This window comes from Apodemus sylvaticus, chromosome 8, assembly GCF_947179515.1.
Source record: "Apodemus sylvaticus chromosome 8, mApoSyl1.1, whole genome shotgun sequence".
NCBI lineage: Eukaryota > Metazoa > Chordata > Mammalia > Rodentia > Muridae > Apodemus > Apodemus sylvaticus.
In genome coordinates, this window is record NC_067479.1 from 50,950,587 (window position 1) to 50,972,403 (window position 21,817).

General features: G+C 47.4%; 1 protein-coding gene across 3 annotated transcripts in view; it reads right to left on the reverse strand.

Moving 5' to 3' along the window:
- Positions 1–6,098: 6,098 nt before the first annotated feature.
- Positions 6,099–21,817, reverse strand: part of Tsc22d1 (TSC22 domain family member 1) — a 99,895-nt gene continuing 84,176 nt past the window's right edge. For 2 of the 3 annotated variants that reach the window (XM_052190911.1, XM_052190915.1), the window contains exons 2-3: positions 8,571–8,619; positions 6,099–7,399 (exon numbers count right to left, since the gene is read on the reverse strand). In XM_052190911.1, coding sequence (XP_052046871.1) covers positions 7,142–7,399; positions 8,571–8,619 — 307 coding nt within the window. In that variant the 3' untranslated portion in view covers positions 6,099–7,141. Of the gene's footprint in view, positions 7,400–8,570; positions 8,620–9,030; positions 9,366–21,817 lie in introns of those variants that run through there. The other variant, XM_052190914.1, reaches the window with a different exon arrangement.

Sequence of the window (21,817 nt, forward strand, 5' to 3'; positions counted from 1 at the left end):
CTTCCCATGTGTTATTTTTGTTTCTTCTAAGTCAAACTCAAGATTCACTTAAGGGTCAGGCACATAGCTCAGGGGGTAAAGGACTTGCCCGGCACACAAGGAGCCCTGGGATTGATCCTCAGCACTGCATAAACTGGGTGTGGTGGCTGCTGCCCACAATCTCAGCTCTCAGGCAGCAGAGACAGAACGGTAAAAAGTTCAAGGTCATCTTTATCTACTTAGTCTGAGGCCAGTCTGAGTCCATGGACCCTGACTGTTTGTCTGTATGTCTGTCTGTCTGTCTTTTATACACACACACACACACACACACACACACACATACACACACACACTTTTATGGTATGAGTTAAGAGGTAAAGTACCTACTTGCAAGCATGAGGACCTGAGTTCAGAGCCCAAGCATTTTTGTAACCTTAGGGCTTCAGAAGAGGAGACTGACCAATCCCAGGAGCTTGCCAGCCAGAGATCTTTTGTACAAAATAAGGTAGGGAGAGAAAGAGAAAAGCAGTATGGAACCTCTGGCTTCCACATGTACACACACGTATATGCATACACACATGGACACACACACACATACACACACACACATACACACACACGTGCACATATACAAACATGCAAATGTATGTTTTCAAATGTATTCATCTTTTTCTGCTATCTGGCTCTGACATGCTCAATTTATACCAAACAATCTATTAATTCACAATATTTCTTTGGAATTATCTCACATATTCCATGTTTATATACTAGTTAACAGACTAAAAAATATAAGTCTAAATTAAAACTAGAAATGTGTTTCTTGCTCTTTTAAGACCGTGAGTAGTGCCAGGCAGTGGTGGCACATGCCTTTAATCCCAGCACTTGGGAGGCAGAGGCAGGAGGATTTCTAAGTTTGAGGTCAGTCTGGTCTACAGAGAGAGTTCTAGGACACCCAGGGCTACACGGAGAAACCCTGTCTCGAAACAAACAAACAAACAAAAGACAGTGAGTAGCTTCAGTTGAGGGTAAGGGTGAAGGACTATGTTCCACGCATTCATTCAGGGCCCCAGGTTAACGAGACTAACCATCCTTCAGCTGGCTTGACTGGAGGGTAAGGACATCAAGGGCTGTCCATGGGAAGGTCCTGTGAACCACACCTGGGAATGACAAGTCAGTGCTTCTTCTCCACTGATATTCACAGTGGTGGCTCTGGGCCCATGGTCGGCAAAGACACTCTTACAGGAAACGAGGGAACCAACTGGTGGGCCCCAGTCATCGGCAACCGTGAAGCCTTGAAGGGTAGGCTTTGAAAAGAGCTCTCTGTCCTGGCAGCAGGGATATGCTCCGTCTGTTACCTATTGACACTGTAACATGACATTGTCATCTACAAAGTTCATGCCAGAGAATGATATAATTGAGATTAAAAATAACACACACACACACACACACACACACACACACGCACACACACAGTTTTATAGTTTTAAGTAAGTTTACAATATTGGGTTGGGCCAATTCATAGCAGTCCTTTGGTCCCAGGTTAAACATGTCTGACAGGCTGGTTCTTCTCTATGGAAAGACATTGCTGGCACTTTGTTTTCTCAAGTTCCAGGACTCTATCACTGGAGTTTTCTTGCCCAGGTTCTCCAGATGTAGAATGGTATTTAGGAGAACATGCTTCTTGGGACCTAAACAGCTGTTCAGACAGACCTTAACACACTCCCAGCTCCCGCAGAGTGCAGAGGCCTGAGGGTTGCTGAAAGGTTTTGCTGTGACAACATTTAAGTCTGGACTGCCCTGTCTTCCTTGATAATGAAACTCCCTGGAAGAACTAGCAGGCATCTCCTTCATCCCGTTACAGTCAACTCACTGGGTCAGCAAGGGTCTTCTACACACGTCCAGTTTTCATTTCGATTCTTCCTCTTCCCTCCCATCAGGAGAACAGGGACCATCTGAAGAACATCATCTGAAGCAGTGGTTCTCAGCCTTCCTAATGGCCTGACACTTGAACACAGTTCCTCGTGTTGTGGTGGCCCAGAACCATAAAATTATTTAGTTACTACTTCATAATCATAATTTTGCTACTGTTATGAATCATAATGTAAAGGTCTGATATGCAGGGTATCTGATATACAACCCGTGAGGATCTTGAGAATCGCTACCCACAGGTTGAGAACCACTGATCTAAAACAAAGACACATCAGGAATCAAGCCCTTCATCTGAATCTGGCCTTTGCTGAAGGGAGAAATGAACTTGGCCCTCATGACACTGGGTAATACTTTAGTATTTACTGCCCTCAGGGTGGTACCCAGAAACAATGGACTGGTCCAACACTGGGCAGCCTCAAGGTTTTGTACCATTTATTATTCCCTCTTCTTTCACCTTACAAAACAACATATCCTGCTCAATCAGAAGACCCTGGCAGAATATCAAGCCCTGAAACAGGAGGTGTAACATAGTGGTCTACTTTCTAACAATGAGGGACCTCTCAGTGGTACATGCTTTCAAAGCGAGTGGTACACGATTTCAAAGCACCCGGTTGACCGTCTCCATCACCACAGACCAGAGATCTACTGAACAGTTTGCCACTTTGTAGCACGGATCTCAGGCCCCCAACAGCTGCACCACCCCTGATGGCCACCCACTAGCAGTACAACATAAGAGTGTTTGTCAGAAGCCATGGACTTCGGGATTCTCATTTCCTGCCTAGCTACCCAGGCAAAAGAGTCTAAAATGCTCTGTGGCAATCCATGCTTGCTTCTAGGACTGTGCTTCCTGATTCAGGACAGCAGGGAAGAGCATTCTGCTTTGGTCATTCTGTCACCCAGGATGGCAAGGGCCTCACCTCCATGGTCGCTAGATCTTTTATTTGCAGATGGGTGGAAACCCAGAGGATCATTGCAAATGATTTTCTTCTGGGCCAGTTTGGCAGAATTCAAATCCTTCAGTGCTCACTTACCTGTGGAAACCCAAGTCTCAAAGTGACACCTCCAAGGCAGGCACAAGGAAGGAGAAAACAATGGGACTGAAGACAACCATCATGTCCCAGTTTGTACTGGGCGCTCCAGTGTTTAGAACTGAGTGGTTCTGGGAAGACCCCAGCCTACCAGTGTGGGCTGTTTGACACGACACGTTGCCACAGCAGTCCTGTGTCTTGAGAGACACTGGGCACTTATGAAGCAATGGAGACCATTTTCATTGAAATATGTGTTGTCCCTGGAAACTCAGAGAATTCGTGACACAATTTTATAGCACACATATCCACAATCACAATCTCAGTCCCTGGGTTGGCAAGAGAAGGTGGGGGTGGGAGGATCCTATCAAGAGACATGGCTTCTCATTTAGCAATAACTTTTTTCTTTTTGAGAAATATCTTACATAGCACAGATGACCTTGAACTCAAGATCTTGCTTCAGCTGGAACTACAGGCGTTTATCTCCACAGCCATTAACTAGAGCTCTTAAAGACGTCTGTCTGAGTATTATGGACAAGAAGTACATACCGAAAGGAGCCTGTTATGGTTGTCTCTGGAGGGTCCCTGCCAGAGCCTTACACATACAGAAGCAGATGCTAGCAGCCAACCATTGGACTGGGCGTGGGATCCCCAATGGAGAGGTTGGAGGGCGGACTGGAGGAGCTGAAGGGGCTTACAGCCCCATGGGAAGAACAGTGATTTCGGCCACCCAGACACCCCAGCACTCCCAGGGACTAAACCATCAACCAAGGGGTACACATGGTTCCAGTCAAAAATGTGGCAGAGGAATGCCTTGTGGGGCATCAGTGGGAGGAGAGGTCCTTGGTCCTGTGAAAGCTCAATAGAGGCCCCAACAAAGGGAAATCTAGGGGGGAGGTAGGTGGGAGTGGGTCGGGTGGAGGGGCATATACTTGGAGGCAGGGGGTGGGAGGAGGGGTTGGAGATAATCAGGGAGGGGGGAAACTGGGAAATTTATTGGATATAATCTTTATTTACATTTCAAATGTTTTAGCATTTGAAATGTAAATAAAGATTATATCCAATAAAAAAAAGACGTCTGTCTACCCATCATCCCCCTTCACCCATGGGTTCATATATATATATATATATATATATATATATGCAGAAATGGCTACTATAGCCTCTTTGGCTGGTTGAAGACACTCATTGACATTCTCTGAAGAAACTAATACAGCGTTACAGGCCCTATGCTCAGTATCCACTGGAAAGGCTCTTCTAAGCTGAAGTTTCAGCAGGCTAAGGGTCTTGAAAGCTCGCACCCAGTGCTTTCATGAATGGGAAGCTGGGTCTGTGGAGTTCCTGTCCCCTCCAAAGATCAAGTAGCCGGTTTCCACAGCACTCAGGCACGATCAGCTATTGTCTTTCTCCCCCACACCAGAGCAGGAGCCTCACCATGCAATCTGCTCCCCAGTTCTGTTGGTACGCAGCTAGCTCTCCATTTTCAGTCTCTTTCATCTGGGAGGAAATTTCATTTTCTGCTCGTTTCTGATCCTACTGCTGTTCTTACTGTCCGAATGGATGGGAAATGGACATCTAAAGGCCAGCACCACACAAGACTTCATCTTGTGTTTCACACAGCCTGAGGGACAGTAGTGCCTGCATTGAAACTCATTTTCATTTCTAATGATGGTTATAATGAACTTGAATATGTTTCTTGAGTAAATATAAACCTGATTTCTGGCATGCTGTATTCATCACAATTATTTTTAAAGTATGCAAAAACCCCAAAAGCACAGCTCCTGAATTCTGAACATTGTTAATTTGAAACAGAAAGCAGGCATTCATTGGAATCACGTGATCCCTTCACCTCCCAGACTCTGTGCGGAGGGTCTGTCCTGCTGGTGATGTCACAAACACCCAGTGCTCACACCACATCTCCTTCCGCTTTAGAAGTCACTCCTGCTCCACGGCAGGTGAAGTGTGACTCCATCAACCCTATAGTGACCCACGGGCCAAGGAGGCCTACTTAGGTTTGGAAGCCAGCCGTAAGATGTGCTTAAAAATCAACGTAGGGTAAGATGTGCTTAAAAATCAACGTAGGTATGTTTAAATAGCAGTCAGTAAAACTGTTCTGAATTTACAAAGGAGAGGCTATAAAAACACTGTCTTTTGATTTTAATAATTCATTCCTATTTCACAAATCAAGACACTTCAATCTCGTGGGACTTTCGTATTAGTTGAAATAAGTAATGTCTATTTAATGAAACAAGGATGGAGACTCCAAATTTTCCACAATTACTAGGAAAATGTAAGAGATGAATGGGCCACGCTCTAGCTTTCTTAATTACCATCTAAGTACCCCTTCAGGTCGGTCCAGCAGCTCCGAGCTTGCCAGAGACATTGTCAAACCCTTGCTTTCCCTTCCCACCCAATAAACTCCGCCCACGGGCCAGCCACTCTCCAGTCAGCCCTGTCCCCTGCCCCACCTCCCCCAGCTCTGCATTAGAGAACAGAGGGACCCAGGACTTAGGTAAGCCTCAGAGGATACACAGGGCGAACACAGCTCCCATTGGGTCCGAGTTGTTGCTGAGGTCCTGGGGCTGATTACAAAGCTAAGCCCATTCTGTCACCCCCCTGCTTCCTCCTCCTTATGCCCCACTGTGTTTAGACATCACGCAGAAGGGAGTGAAGTCCCAAGTCCTTCTCAGCTCAAGCCCAATACATTCTTTTCAACTCCAGAAGAGTGTCTAAAATCACAACTACTCTCCCAGGGGCCACCATAAGAAGGATGACCTGTCCATGGCCAACAAGACTGTCAATGTGGAAACGAAACTGTCACTTCTTCCTTTGATCTGAACACTCATTCCCTCATTGAGAACCAGGCTCATTCCCTCAGCTCAGCAACTACACATCAATGAGCTCCACAAAAAACCTTCAAATTTTAAATAGGGGAAGTGAAGATACTCTCTATCTCTCTCAGTCCAGAGGGAGGGATGAGGTGACTTAGTCACAAGAGAGCTTCTACCCCCCTCCCCCAAGCAAAGCAATGTCTCCTCTCCCTTCTGGAGTCAAACCACTGGTGTCCACTCCCTGAGACTACACTAGGCAAACAGCTGCTGCCTTCATGAGGAGCAGCTGTGGAAATGACGAGAGTGTATTAACGGCGTCATGTGGAAACACGTGTGTATCAACATTTGATATGCTTTATTGAAAGGTGACAAGTAGAACAGGTAAATACAGTGGGGACTGTGTGGGGAGCATGCACAGAATGACTATACAGGTGAGGTGCAGAAACCCCTACTGGGAAATCCACTTCCTTAACAACTGACCACCCGGTAGTCACCAGCTCAACTGACATCGCTAGCTCAACAGGGAGTTTACTTTGCAAGACTCAGCAGCTAGATTCCGGATTACACAAAGTGACTAACTGTGCCAAATTCTTAAAATTTCTTCAGGTGTGGTTTTTTTTTTTGTCACGAAGCAGTTTTTAAAGTAGATCTTTCTAGGAAGGACAATCCACACCTTTTCAGACAGCCAATAGAACATCTAAATTTCAATCTGTACAACCTAAACAGTAGTTACGGACCTCTATTGTACAAGTTCTTCGTTACACTACATACACAAATATACAACAAGCAAAACAACCTTCATAATAAGATAGCCTAGGTCCCGGCCACTTGTCACCGTCGTGTCGCTAAGAGTTTGGTGTCTTCTGATGTTTCAGAAAAGAGGGACAGTACTATCGTGTTTTATAAGCTTTGGTGACAGTTGTCGGTTTTGTATAAGGACTGCATCCCCCTGTTGCAGTCTTGTTTCTGGCCTCTCAAGTTCTTTGAGGGGAAGGAGAGAGCAGCCCACCTTCCGAGCCCCATGCAGGCGAGCCCCAGAGCTCTTGGAAGCAGGGTGGGCGGCTGGGGAGGGTTGAAAAGGCACAGGCTCCTCAGCGCCAATTAAACCATTCCTCAGACATCTGCCACGTTGCACAGGGTACATCCATGCTCACTCTGATTAACCTTTAATTCACTCAACTAGTACATTTCTTCAAGCCAAAAGCATACGAGTGCTTAATACTGGGAGGGGAAAGCGAGAACAGCGTGAGTCTCACGGCTCTTTCGTAGACAGCAATGAAATGGGCGACTGTGTGGAGGCGGCTTCTCGCTAGCACATCTCTTCGGTCTGTTCAGTTCAGACAGCAGCAGCCAGTTCTTCTGTTGGGGCAGAGCAGGCTATGCGGTTGATCCTGAGCCCTGGGATGCTGGCTGTGCAGGGGGCTGTGTGGTCCCCTGTGGCTGCGTGGTGGCCGGAGGGGAGCCAGTCTGCAGCTGGGCCTGAAACTGGGCGAGCTGCTCCGGGCTGGCCAGTGTCTTCAACAGATTGTTCTCCTGCTCCAGCTGGGAGTTTTTCTCTATTAGTTCTTTGATCTGCTCCTTCAGAACCTCCACTTCCTCTCTAACTGCATACATCAAATGGCTTTTCACCAGATCCTGCAAACAAGAGGGAAAGAACGGCTTTAGCTTACTAGGTCCTGGTCTCTGGCTTTTCTGACCGCCTTTCTGAGCTCTCCCTAACCCATTATGCATTCTACCTCGAAAGAGCCTTAAAGCACACGCGTGGAAATCTGCGCACAATCACAACCGCGAAATACTTCAGCTTAATGTATACGCGATCAAGCTTTTCAAAGGTCTCCAGACTTTTTCTGCAGACATGAACCAACGACGTACACAGTCCAGTTTCCAATTCAAGACGTTAAACTGCAGCGGGGCTCCGTTCAGGCCCTGGGTTCTCATCCAGGCCCGAGGCCCAGGGGCCGACTCCCCGCCCCTAGGCCCTCCCAGCACAGGGAGCACCTCCTCCCTCCCGCGCTTGCTCAGCTCGCTCCCTCCCTCCCTCCCTCGGCACCGGCTGGAGCCAGTTCCTACAGAGCGTGTTGCCGCATTTTCTTCCCTCCACCTCTACTCCCCCCCACTCCCCCCCCCCATTAAGCTGACATCACAGAAACCTGGGCAGACGTCGTAGCCAATGGGAGCCCGAGTTATTTATAGCTCTGAATTAAAGGTTCAGAGTTTGCCTAGCAACAGTGGGCAGAGAATCCCGTGAGAAGAGCCACAGGCGCTGCTCCAATAACAAAGGACGACCAAGGCGGAAATAAAAAATAGGAGCGATCCAGGCGCAGGCCGAGAAAGACAAAACTTTTCTCCCATTCCCCTCCTTTGTGCAGCCGCTGCAGCACGGGAGAGGTGCCGGTGAGGTCTAGGGACCCCTTCCCCAGCTGCCCTCGCTGGGGACACCCTCCCTCCCAGCTCCCCAGTGAAACCTCAGGGTTCCCAGGAAAGCCACACTGCTGAAGGGGCTCCCAAGACGGGCATCGGGGAAGCTGGCCCACTGCCTTCCTATCCTGACTGTGAGTGAATGGGTTCAGGGCAGGGCCGGCTCCGAACCTGGGGCCCTTCTTCTCCTGCCGAGGCAGTGCGGGGGTAAGCGGGTTCTCTCCAGGCTAGCAGGAGAGAGGGAGCTAGCGCTGGCATCTCTGACTGTGTGAAGCGCAACCAGAACCGTCTGGATTTAGCTAAGGGATGCACTAGTCCCTTCCAAGACATCTCGGGCTTTTTGTGCTGTGCCCACACTGAGTACAAGTAATTTTAAATCAGTACATACCATAGCTTGCTCTATTTTGTTGTCGATAGCTACCACACTTGCACCAGAGCTGGAAGAGAGAATAAAAAAGAGAGGGATCATCAATAAACGGAAATGATTTTTAACATCCAGGATAAGGACTGATCTCTGAATTCGAATGACGTTACTAGCATCATATTTTGAATATTCTTTAACGCTACAAAATGCATCATACTCCAGAAAATACCAGCCACACACGATTTATCCAGGCATTTCCCCGTTTTAGGAATCCACAAAGGACTAAATTACATAATGGAAGAAAGCCTGCTCTCCAGCCAGATCTACGAAAATAAGGATCTTCTGGCCATGTAAAAAAGCAACATCTATGTCACAGTAACCCTAGGCATGGACAAAGGAATTCGCACGGCTATCTTGTTCCTGCATTACCGCAAGTCAATTTACTCCGAGTCAATTTAAACCAACTATCCCAGCTGACATTTACCTATTGTCAAGTCTCACGGAAGCGTTTTCAGTTCCCAGCAAAGACGACAAGAAAGAAATTGAAAAATGTCTCAGTTGGTAAACTCCTAGATCCATCGCCACTGGTCTACACCATTGGGATTTCATGCAATTGCAGCCAAAAAAAAAAAAAAAAAAAAGACAAGCCTCGTGGAAAAGAGAGGGAGGGAACTCCAGCAGCCTGGTTGAAACTAGATAAAGCCTGCTAGCTGTCTGCAGCTCGGGGCGTGAGAACGGCTGGGCTGGCTCGAGTGACCCGGCGTCTGCAGCAGCTCAGTCTGTCCCTGGCTGCCGGCTCCGCTCTAAAGAAGGCCGCCCGGCCCCGGCGCCACTTATAGGCGGGGAGGCGCCGCACCGATTGGCCGCGCCATAGGCCCGCCCCGCGCCCCCGCGCTCCGCGCTCCCGGCTGCGGTCCCTCCCGGTGCCCGAGGCGGCAGGGAGGGGAGGGCAGGGGAGAGGGGGGGAGGGGGTTGGGCGCCACCTCCTCCGAGGCTCGCGTCAGGATCCCTGAAAGCACCCGGTGCCCCGCACGCTTACATCTAAGGGAGTCAGACCCCGTCTCCAGAGCGGCCAGTCCCTGCGGCGGCGCTGAACCCTGCAAGCTTGCTCTTTGCAACCAGACCCTGCCGAGCTACTGGGCATGCCCAGTCCCACCACTAAGACTCGGGAACGCCAGCGTCTCGATTTCAATTATTGGGTTCTTAAAAGAAGCACTAACAGGAGGCTAGAGGCTGTGTTCTGTGCAAGGATTATAATCCTGCTGTAGGAATTCCTTTTTCATGCTAATGATATTCATAGGAATATTACTTTTGCTTTTTTGGTGGGAGATAGCTCCACATATCAGTTATATGTGGATAAATGGAGACAGCTCAGTTTATCGGTTATATGCAGAAAACAATTTTCTGTTTACAGAAATACAAAGAAAAATGTATTTTTCTTTGCTAGGCAAATAAAAGAGTTGAAGGAATCTACAAGATGAAACACAGGAAGCCTTCCCCAAATGGCCCCAGAGGTGTAAGCCTTAAAATCTCATTACCCTAACTGCACCAGTAATTATGTCTTCTTCCATTTATAGCTAGAAAAGTCAATCTACAGGTCTAATCCCAAACAGATCTATTTTCAGCTAGTTCCTAAGGCCAAGGGTTCTTGGTTCACAATTCCACCAAGATGCAATTCTTGGGTCTTCTTAAATCGGAGAGATTGAAATACTGACAAGGACGTTTTCCAAAAAACATACAATTCCTTCTATGTAGACTTTGCCCATTTGCAGTGTGGCCAGAACCACTAAAAAATGTGGAGAGAATCTGATGGTGGTTAAAACAAAACAAAACAGTTCACTGCAGTCAAGAGATGCTGCAGATCTAGAACTAGCTAGCCGCTACTTCACCTAACAGTCACAGGCAGCAGATTAATGCCATCAAATCATGGCCCTTAGTTAAGGATGTTAAAATAGCTTAACCGGGGGCAAAATTACCTCTAATAGCTTAAATATCTGTGAAGATGCCATCAATGAAGATTATACTTTAACATACTATAAAACTAAGGCCAGAAGTTTGATTATTACAGGTTATAAACAGCCTGCAGTATGGATGAGGAAAATTTAACCTCTACAATACCGCCCTCTAGTGGCAAAAGACTACAATAACAAAAGGAATACCACAGCTTGGGACCTCTCCATAAGCAAGCTGTACTCAAATAATTCCAAAATAAAATTTGACTATGATACATAAATCTGCACTCTACTACCCTCACATGAAGAGTGGTGCGACCCTTCTCTCTCAGCACGAGGCTTCTCCCTCAAGGAACATCCTTTCCTTTTTTGTTTTTTTCGAGACAGGGTTTCTCTTGTGTTTCTCTTGTGGCTGTTCTGGAGCTCACTCTGTAGACCAGGCTGGCCTCGAACTCAGAAATCCGCCTGCTTCTGCCTCCCAAGTGCTGGGATTAAAGGCGTGTGCCTTTAAAGGGGAACATCCTTTCCTAAACTGCCATCAGAGTGTCTCAGACAATCTTTGAAGGTGAAGGCTGGGGGGGGAGCATTTGGCTTCAGAAACTGTATTAATTCAGTTAAACACCAAATATATTGAATACAGCACTAGAAGAGGAGAGTAATTCTTCTCTTCTGTGTTAAAAATGGGTATTGCTACAAAACAACTCTTTTTATTGTGTTTGGTGTTAGGCTCTGCTTCTGAATACAAACGTTAGTATATTTGTACTTCATGAGGTGTGTCATTTGGAGGCGCCACTTTCAGTAATGGTAAACAGTAAGATTGAACAATCCAAATAACTCATCACACAGGATGGAGTTCCTATGTCCAAGAGTGCCAAGTGGAATTATTATTAGTTTTTGTAATTTTAGAGTTAAAATGATAACTATCTGTGTCTTTTTAAATATTTTAACTGAACAGCAATCCCAGGGGAAAGAATTTACAGAAAAGCACAGCGTAAATGTAAAAGAGCTAAACAGAAGCAAAACCCGCTGAGGCCACATGAAAAAGGACGTTAAGCTTCTGAGCTATGATTTAAAAGGATCACATGCTTTTAGTTATTCATGTTGTTCTTGAACATAAATAAAAGGGCTCAGTCGGTTCTGTTTTCTATCATTTTTAATTGAACTTCTATCCTTTTTTAATTGAACGACTACCTGCTTTATCAGCAACAGAAGCAAATACGAACAACCACCTGTCTGTCCAATCCACATCCCTCCTGGAGAACTGGCTGGGCCAAAGAACACAGGACAAAATGGAGGCTTTACATCTCTTTTACAAATGTGCTGGATTCCCTTAAAAACTGGCTTTTTATATGAAAGGAATAAATAATCTAAAACAAAGACAATGGAAAGAGGAAATCTTGAGCTATACCCATTGGGTCAGAACGTCTGAGCTTTTCCCTTAAAGGTTCTTCTGTTTACCAGACAAGTATCTGAGTATCTAGTGCCATGGCCGAGACCACAAGAGAGGTCAGCTGAGGCTGTAAAGAAATACCACAGCCCTTCCCGAGAGGCTCCCAATGGCGTGGGCCACACACGGTGGCTTCATCGGGCCTGAGCATACGAGAAAAGGCACAGACATTTGAAATCTGCTATTGTCGTCTGCATGAGTTTTTGAATGGATTCTACTTCAACCACCTCTGGCTCTTGGTATCAAATGTGGGGGAATGAAGAGGAGAAGAACAGGAAAGGTCTGTGAGGGACTACGGTGACTAGGGCCCAGGCAGGGGCTGTGAGGGACTACGGTGACTGGGGCCCAGGCAGGGGCTGTGAGGGACTACGGTGACTGGGGCCCAGGCAGGGGCTGTGAGGGTCCGCCTGAGGCAGAGACCCACATACCTAGAACAACCTTTTTCCCAGGCTAGACTCCTTGTGAACCTATAGAGACTGCCCAGGAAGCAGGTGAGGGATGCATCTTGTAAAACTGTCATGTCTAGGTCCCTCCCCCACTGCTGCCGCCCCAATCACCTCACCCTCCCACAGGTTCCTAAGAAACACAAGTAGAATACAAAGTTTTTATGGCCACAGATTCTATGGCCAAAGACAATGTGGTAAGCAGAGTCAGAACTGGAGATGGGACCAGAGACTAAAACACCACTGAAACATACAATCTTACATGGCTACAGCATGGATGGAGCCAGAGTCCAGAGAGGCAAAGACAAACCCCACATGGTCTCACTCTAAAGAAGTTGATCTCACTGAGGCAGAGGGCAGAACAGTGGTTACCAAGGTAACCGAGGGTGATGGATGAAGAAGGGGAGAATGAAGGGACGCCGCTCAAAGGGTATACAATCCCAGACAGGAAGTAAGTCAAGAGGCCGGCTGACTAGTGTAGCAGTCTCTGGGAGTGAGGATTACACCGCACCCTTTAAAGAGTGGATGCCGAGCGCTCTTCTGCCAACTCAGAGCGTGGCAAGCCCGGCATCTGTCAGCAAGCCGTATTAAACTAGCCCACAAGCCCACATACATTTCTGTGGACACGGGAATAAACAAAAGCAGTTCAAAATCACCATGGACGGTTTGACCTGTCAATTTAAAGCTGTATTTCAATATGTAGAAATATGTTAAAAATTCACAGATAAACAATGAATAATGGTTTAGTGCTATGATAGTTCCTTTGCACACCATCAGAAAAAGAAATTAATGCCATCCAGATGAACAAGCTGCCAATGCAGCCTCTGGGTAGAAGATAAAGTTAAAAAATCTTCCCACATGTAGAACAAAAGGAAGGGGGAGTGAGAAGAAAACAGACAGGAGAAAACAACTAGAAAGCCAAACAGGATTTGAAGGTGTAAACAAGATGCAACCCAAAGACAACAGCAGCGAGAAGGACGTTACCAGACAATCACCTAGAGCAGAGGTCTCCAGGCAAAACGAGGTGACTGAAGGCCTACAGCTGCAAAACCAACCTCAGTCATCAAAGCTCGTCATCACAAAATATTAGGTCTGCAAGAACACAGCGATGGAGCAGCATCTCCAAAGCGCACAGGTAGGAAAGGCAAGTTACAAACAGAACAGTAACAGCAGAGAAAACAGTTTGTCTACCGCTACCAGAAGACCACAGAGACAAAGTCTTTCAGGTCTGAGAGGAAAGGGCTGCACTGACTGGAGTTCTCACTTGGCCAAATACTCTCTTTAGTGCAAAGTTAGAGTAATAACATTTTAAAATATTTTGTACAACATGCTGGAGGCCGAAATCAAGAATAACAGTGGGCAGGGGACACCACAGCCAGAGCCAGAGGTCAGACCCTGGGGAAGAGGGCTGCACAGAAGACTGCGACCTCATCGGGCAGCAGCTGCTTGGTGCCTGGGTAGGGAGACTCCAGGAGCAAGAGAGCAGGGAGGATAAGGAGGCTTGCAGGGCCTGGGCAGCCGCTGGTATGGAGGTCTCAACAGTCCTCCAGGAATCAGTCTACGAACTCAAAGGCAGCACACACCTCCCCAATCTACATGGTCATCATTTTAGAGATGAAGAAACTAAAACCAAAACCATGAAATTTACTGAGAAGGTGGTAGGAAGAATATTTGCAGTGTGTGACAGCTTAAAGGAGTTAAAGCATCTATACTGTTTGCAACTTAATCACAATACTCAAATGTGAAAAAATTTAAAAAAAGGAAAAGAAAAAATTGTCAGAGAAAAACAAGAAAATAAACATTAAGAGTAGCTGTCCTTGAGAATCAGATAAGAGGTAGAAGGGGGGATGCTAATTGTTTTGCGTATGTATATGAAATGCCTGTATTTAAAATAAATCTTTAAGTAAAAGGGAAGAATGCAAACTCAGGTTCACCAAAGACCACCCACCAACAAGCTTCCATAAAAGACCAGGCCTGGAGGCAGCCATGGCCAAAGAGCAGACCAGCAGTCAGAAGTCAGAGAGGGTCTTGGCTGGTGAGGGCTACGGAGGCCGAGAGAAGAAAATCTAAGTCTGGAGCGGCAAATGCTCAGGACACTATGGCTACACAACTACAGGTGTGTGTGTGTGTGTGTGTGCGTGTGTGTGTGTACGCGTGTATGTATGCCTGCACGCGCATGCGTGCACGCGCGCCAAGGGGAGGCCGCTCCTGCATGAGTGAGTCTCTGTATATGTGTCTGTGTGCATGTGTGTGTAAATCAGGTCTCGTGTGTGCACATGTGTGTGCTTTGTTCCTGTGGAAGGCCATCTAAAAGCAAGCCTTGAAAAACTAACAAGTTACTTGCGGCAACGGTTAAAAAGAAGCAGATACACAAACAGGAAGACAGGACTCACAAGAAAAATCAATGAAAATGACCTGCATGTGACAAAGGCAATAGAACCCATCTTTTCATGAAGACAGCAGCGCCAACAGTTGGAGTGTGGGGACAACAGACCACTCATGCGATGGCAGTGGCCACGTACAACGGCACAACTGCTTCTGAATAGTTAGACACACACCTCGCATCAGGGTCAGTAATCCCTGCTCGAATTATGGATTCAAGCCTGTATCTGCATGTTCACAGAGGCTTTGCCATAAGCACCATCGTGTCACCCAACTGGCCGACAGCCAGCCACATCCCAGCAGCTAATCTAGTGGGGTCGACCACTCAGCAGTAAGGAGAAATGAACTACTAACAGCAAGAATGACTCTCAAGTCTAACGCAGCGAGGGCAGGAAGTCATCACATGCAAAAGGCTGCGGAACACACAGTCCCCCACGTCAGATATCCTAGGAAAAGCAAAACCGCAGGGATAGAGGCCAGCGCCACAGCTGCCTGAGCTCTGAGGAAGGAAGGAAGGTGGGAGAGGACCCTACTCAGGGACCCCTGCTGCGGGTGGGGGGGTTGTGGGGGTTGTGTGTCCCTTCAAAGCCGCCCGGCTATAGGATTCACGTGGTTAACTTTTTTTTTTTTTTTTTTTTTACATTTCCAAGAGAATAATCATTCTGAAGCCAAATTTCTTCATAAATACCACTTCTGCTAAATGGTGGTAGATTATGAAAATCAGGAGCCATAGACGAAAATGGCACCCCAGATTTAGAAGCTAAATGACATTCTGTAAGAAACATCTGAAGTGAAAAGTTGTGCTGATTACGGTTCTATTTCAAGGGCTCCACACACATCTCCTATCAAAAATGAACAGTATTTCTTCTTTACTTTTATGCAGCCATGGAAATAGATGATTTGAGCTCCTTACACCTTAAAAACAGTGACTTCAACCTAACATTTTATGAAAAATTCCTGAGGTAGCAGCGGGAAGCAGCAGAGATAAGGCGGGGGGGATCAGATCCGCCCATTTTTTTATGTACATAGAATCAGCAGGGGCCATGACCGTCAGTCAGTCTCTTCGTGACCTTAAAGTGGACAAACTTAGCTGAACAGCCTTATTTACGAAGGGGAGGATAAACTGGAGGGTGGTCTACAGCCACTGAGCGCGGCGGACTCAGGTGAGAGCACGCTCTGCAAAGGTAAGGCTGTGTGCCACCTGCGCATGCTCAGAGAGCTCTTCTGCTCTGACTCACCTCTCTGGTGAGTCTGTTTGCCTCTCTGGACAGGAGTTGTGGAGCTCCGCCCAGGGATTTCCTCTAACAACAAATTAGTCAGAATTTTAGAGAGGAAATAAGCTTTGGGGACCATTTTGTTTTGGTAGCCTTAAGATAAGATGTGTCCAGGATTTACCTACACAATTGGAAGACGGTCACAGACACAGCTTGTCAGTATATTATGTATTAGAGGTACAGAAAGAAATCCGAGCCGTGTACAGAGCTCTGAGGCAATGGATAGGAGACCTGGGATGGTGGGGGGAGGGGGGGAGAGAAGGGAGGAGGAGGTGCGGCTCAGCAGAACCTTGTTTTTTGTTTTGTTTGTTTGGTTGGTTTTTTGGTTTTTCCGAGACAGGGTTTCTCTGTGTAGCCCTGGCTGTCCTGGAACTCAATCTGTAGACCAGGCTGGCCTCGAACTCAGAAATCTGCCTGCCTCTGCCTCCCAAAGTGCTGAGATTACAGGTGTGCGCCACCACTGCCCGGCTCAGCAGAACCTTCCTAACCATGTAAACCCACCTGCTTTACAAGTGGAGAAAGACCTAGGAGACTGGAAAGCCACACCACAACCCAAAAGTGGCACAGCGCCTACGGTCTGGTGCAGGGTGTCGAGGTCTAGTCTGGAGCGGAGACTGACACCCCCCTCCCCGGCCCTCTGCTCAGATACAGGACAGACTGATGGGAGGTGTGAGTCGGTCTCTGGGGCAGCAGGCTCCGCAGTCTGTGCAGGTGCCCGCCCTTCAGGCTCTGGGGCAGCCTGGCCACTCAGGCTCCAGGATGGCAGGTTACAGTGCAGACATGGCCAAGATGTTCAAATGGTGACATCCTGGGCCTTCCTCCGGGAGCCCCCAGGAGCTGTGAGAGAGGCCCAGAGGGGAAGATACTTTGTAAACGTGGAAGGCGTGTGGTCAGGAAGGAACAAGGGAGGTGGTAGCAGCGTGTCCCTGTGACAAGCCTGTGGAATCCCAGGACTCCTGTGGACCCTGCCACGTGGCAGCAGCCCCTCTAATCGCCTTACACACCGTCGATATGTGAGTCTAACCTTGTTGTAGTCTCACTAGTGACAATTCAATAAGAGAAAGGGGACAAGAGGGGGGAAAATAATAATGGAGTGGGCCCTGGCCAATGGAGAGAGAGATGTGGGTCACTTTCAACACTTAGACTTGCTGCCAGTGCGGCAAGGTGACTTGCAGTAAAGGCACGTGCCACCACACCAGGCCAGCCCTGTCCATGTGAACGTTAAAGGAGAACAGAGTCCACATAGTTGTCTGACTTTCACACATGCACCCTCACTCACACACACACACACAAGATAATCTTAAAAATAAAAATTGCTGAACATTCTTTAAGGACTAATAGAATACATTTTGACCAGAAGGATACAAACTAAAATCTTTAAAAATTCTCTTTGGGCACTCACTCTTCCGTTCATTTATGCATCTTTATTCAACAAGAGCCGTGAAAGGCCAGGAACTAAAGTTACGAAGACAAATGAGCCAGGGTCCCTGCTTTCAGTGACTGGGGTGGGGGTGGGGTGGGGTGGGAGAAGGTATGCTATCTGATATAACAGGATACACGGGGTTCAGAGAAGACGCTAAAGCCCCTCTCTGGACCTCGAGAAACAAGGCATTTGCATGGTGCAAGGGGGGAGAGCATCTGTGAGAGGTTAAGGACCAAACGCCTGGGTTTGGCAGCCCTGCCAAGGCTCGATGTCATCCGGGAGCTGACTGGCGGCACGGTCTGAAGGTGGAGGTTGTGGAGGGTTGCAGAGGCGTAGCAAAGGGGGAATGGGTTGAAACAGGCTGGGGTCTGGCAGGCTACGGGGAGACTGGGGTTCCTGGGAGCTGGGGATCAAATGGGGTGTGTGTTTTATTTCGGGAGGTCAGTGATGATGTACAAGCTTCCAGGAGAGAAAGTAGGAATGACGAGGGAGACCATGCCGGAGGGAAATAGAGGTGATGGCCGGGGGCAAGGGCGGTGGGTAGGGCGACGCTCAGCTGCCCAGGTCTTGGCAATGTGTGGAAGGTGAAGTCCCACACAATTGGATGCTGCAGCTGGTAAGAGACCGTTGGTTTTGGGAAAGGATGGTGACTGGTCAGACCTTGCAGCCAGGGGGAAACATGGCCTGGAACACAGGAGAGTATGGGCCTAAGAAACATGTTTGATGAGACAGCAAAACTATCCACATGGATGGGTGAAATCACCTCAGGGCTGTGCATGGGAAAGAGACAGTGGAGAGGAGGCACAGGTTATCCAGGGCAGCCGCTAGGCAGACACCCGAGCTTTCTGTGGGGCTGGTGGATACAATGGAAGGTAGTGTGCTGTAAGCCATGTTTTCAAGATCCTAGCATAGGACATGCTTGAATGTGGAAACCAAAATGACAGAGATGACCTCACAGTGGAGGGCAAAGAAGAAAGAGAGAACTCAAATTAACAATGCCAAGTGTTCTTCAGGAAATCACCAAACGTGCAAGTAAATGTTAGCCCGTCAGCATCAGCAGGGCAGACACACAATGGCTGCAGAGCCTCTGGCCTCTGTTCTTGCCTCCTGCGGGGCGGGTAGGTGGGCGGGTGAGCTGGCACAACCTGCTGAGAAGACAAGGGAAGTGCTAGAGCCAAACAAAGCCCGGCTCAGGGGGCTCCAGATGGTTCTCCTCTGTGGGAAGAGTGGGTGAGACTCACTCTCAACTCAATAGGAACAAAACGGGTAGAACTCTGTGCTGACAGGACGCCCATTACACGGGGATGAAAAGTAGGCCTGGACCACAGATACAAATGTGTGTGTATGTGAGTGTATGTGTGCCAGTGTAAGCACAGAGGCAACAGCATGGAGCTGAGGTGAACAAGGTCAGAGAGAGAGGACACATGTTTAAGGAGCTGTTAAAAACTGCTGACCAAGTGAGGCAGACTGAACACATACATCTGTTTCCACCTACACACTACTAAAGACAAAAAGAAGGCAGTTTTAGCTACATAAAGACAGAAGAAATATGGTAAAGCTATCAATTCTGTTAATTTTCAAAGGTGTGTGTGTGTGTGTGTATGGGGGGGGGGTGTCATCAAATCAAAGACTAAACAAGCCATAAGGTGAACTGGATGACAGCTGAAAGCCATCGATGACCCCAATGTTTAGAACCCCTGTACTCTGAGAAGTTCAAGGAACAGGTGAGATGAGTCTGGAGCACAGCCGCCCACGAGCCTCCAGTATACTCGGTGGTCACTGACGGGACCCCAGGAAAAACAAGTACAGTGTGGGACGCTCACAAGGCTTCACGTCTCAAAAGTCTGCAGATTCAACATGGCGGGACAAGAGCGGTCAGCATGGAGGAGCTGGCCTTCAAAGTGACACGGTGAACACTGACAGAACTAAAGAGAAACCGAGGACACGTCTCAGACTAGAACAGAACGAGGGAAGGAGGAAGACCACGAGAGAGCAGCTACTTAGACGAGCTGACATTGTCATAGAGGCACCAGAGGAAGAGAGAACTGGGCAAAGGTTAAGTATCGTAAAATCATCTCTGCAAGTTTCTACAGCTACAGATGCAGACTCTGGCCATTGATACAGCATGGACAATGGAGGTTTCTCATCTGGTGTGGGTTTCAGTCTCAAGAAACCCAACAGTGCCAGCGGCACCAAGCCACCAGGAACTACCTCCATCCACAGCTGTGTCTCACAAGGACAGACATTTCACGATTCTCCAAGTCTTAGTGCTTCTATAGCACAAAAGTATGATTCAACGTCCTAAGGCTGGCTAGTCTCCCTGCTTTAGTATCATACCGTGATGCAAAGGAAAAAAGTATTGAGAAGCCAAGGTGAGATCAGACATCTCCCTTGGAAGAGGACCCATGCCTTGCCTTGTGTATCACCAGGGGTCTATACCCCCACCCCACCCCCCATGTGTGCACTAGCCTAAAACATAAGCGCTCTCTCTCTCTCTCTCTCTCTCTCTCTCTCTCTCACACACACACACACACACACACACACACACACACACACGGGGGAGAGGGAGACAGAGGGAAAGGGAGAGGGAGGGAGGAAGAGAAAGAGTCCGTTGTGAGCTGGTGCTGCAGCATCATTAGCGACAATGACTGAGAGACAGAGGCGCTGGAAAGGCCATTAAAGTGATTGACATGCGGATAGCAGTGACTAAGAAATCAATCAGGAATCGCCTCTTCCATAATCAGAGAAATAATTTTCTACATAAAGACCAGAAATTGCCAGATCACCATTCCTTTCATGCTAATGGTAGCTGAATAGTTTCAGACATCTCCAGTTTCCAAAGCCTTCCTTTAGCTACAGGTAAAACAGGTAAGAAAACAGCCAGAGAATTTGCCAGTGAAACTGAAGTTACCCGAAGACGGCAGCCACATGCTCCGCCAGGCCTTCAGTCTTAATGAAACAGACACCTAATGAAAATCCCATCTATCTTACCCAGACCCAAGAAACAAGCCTGTTGGCGCTTTTAGACTATTATATTACTGGACAGACTTTGAAAACTAACTTTCAATGTCTATTTATAGCAAACTAGAAAAAAATTCTAGGGTTTGTTTTTATTTCCCAAGCAAACCCGTGAAGTGTTCGGTTCCTTCTGAGTCACTGTACCCATCAAATCTGATCCTCTTGTTTCTCACTGGAAGGATGACAGAAGCTGTTACTCATGTTCTCCTCACAGCACAATTCTACAAAGTACTGTGTCTGAACTGTGACTTTGTTATTTTGGACCTTCAAGTCCAGATGAGATTACTGGTAGATTCTGTCTCTCTCTCTCTGTGTGTGTGCATGCACACTCACGCTTGTGTGTATCTCAAACGTTAAACATGTATGGAGGTCAAAGAACAATGTGTAAGCATGGGTCCTGCCTTCCATCCTATGGGCGCTCTCCATCAAGCTCCAGATGTGGCAACAAACCCTCTTCTTGCTGAGCCCACCTGCCTGGCTGGACAATACTGACTGCGTTTAAAACTGTCCAACAGCCTATGTACAGTTAGATTTGGGGGTCTGGAATTAGACCTTGATTGAAATTTCCCCAAATCATTTCTTCTTGTGTAAAACAGGAACATCCTATTTTATAATTTTGCTCTGACAATGAAAAGCAAGGACATAAGAATCTGGAGGTCCTATAGGAATTCCAGCTATGATCTTGGGCTCTACTTAGGAGACTACACAGTTCTCTACATAGTTTTGAAAGTAGAAAGTCTCTTGAGAGTGCTCAAAACAGATCTCTTGGCTTCTGTCAAGGCTACCGGACTCCATGCCCTCTCCTGAAGGGAGATGTCCTTCCAGGTTCTCCTCTAGTAATGTGAGTGGATGTTCTCTGGAAGGATAATAGGTTGTCTGCCCAGAATAAAAGATGGGGAGTCTGTCTTCTCTGTGCACTATTTATGTGCAAATATCTACACAAATACTAATTCCACAAACATTTGTGACTGGCACAGCATTAATCCCTGGTGCCTTTGAAGACTGAAATAGACTTAGCCTGAAAAGCTTTCAACCAGAAATCTTTAGTAGAAATTCAAAAAACGTTTTCACCTGTGTAACTGCAGAAGAACCATAGCGTCACATGGCGGATCTACGAGTACACCTGGAACATTCGTCTAGCTGCTTGTAAATACTTGCTATAGGTTCTATTTGCACATCAAAATGAGCACAGAAGAGGACCCTCAAAGAACATGCCGCAGGCAAGCAGGCAGGCAGACACACATACATACATACACACACACACACACACACACCATAAACACAACCCCAAAGACAGGAAAACAAGGGGGAAGAGACAATGGCAGTTGGTGA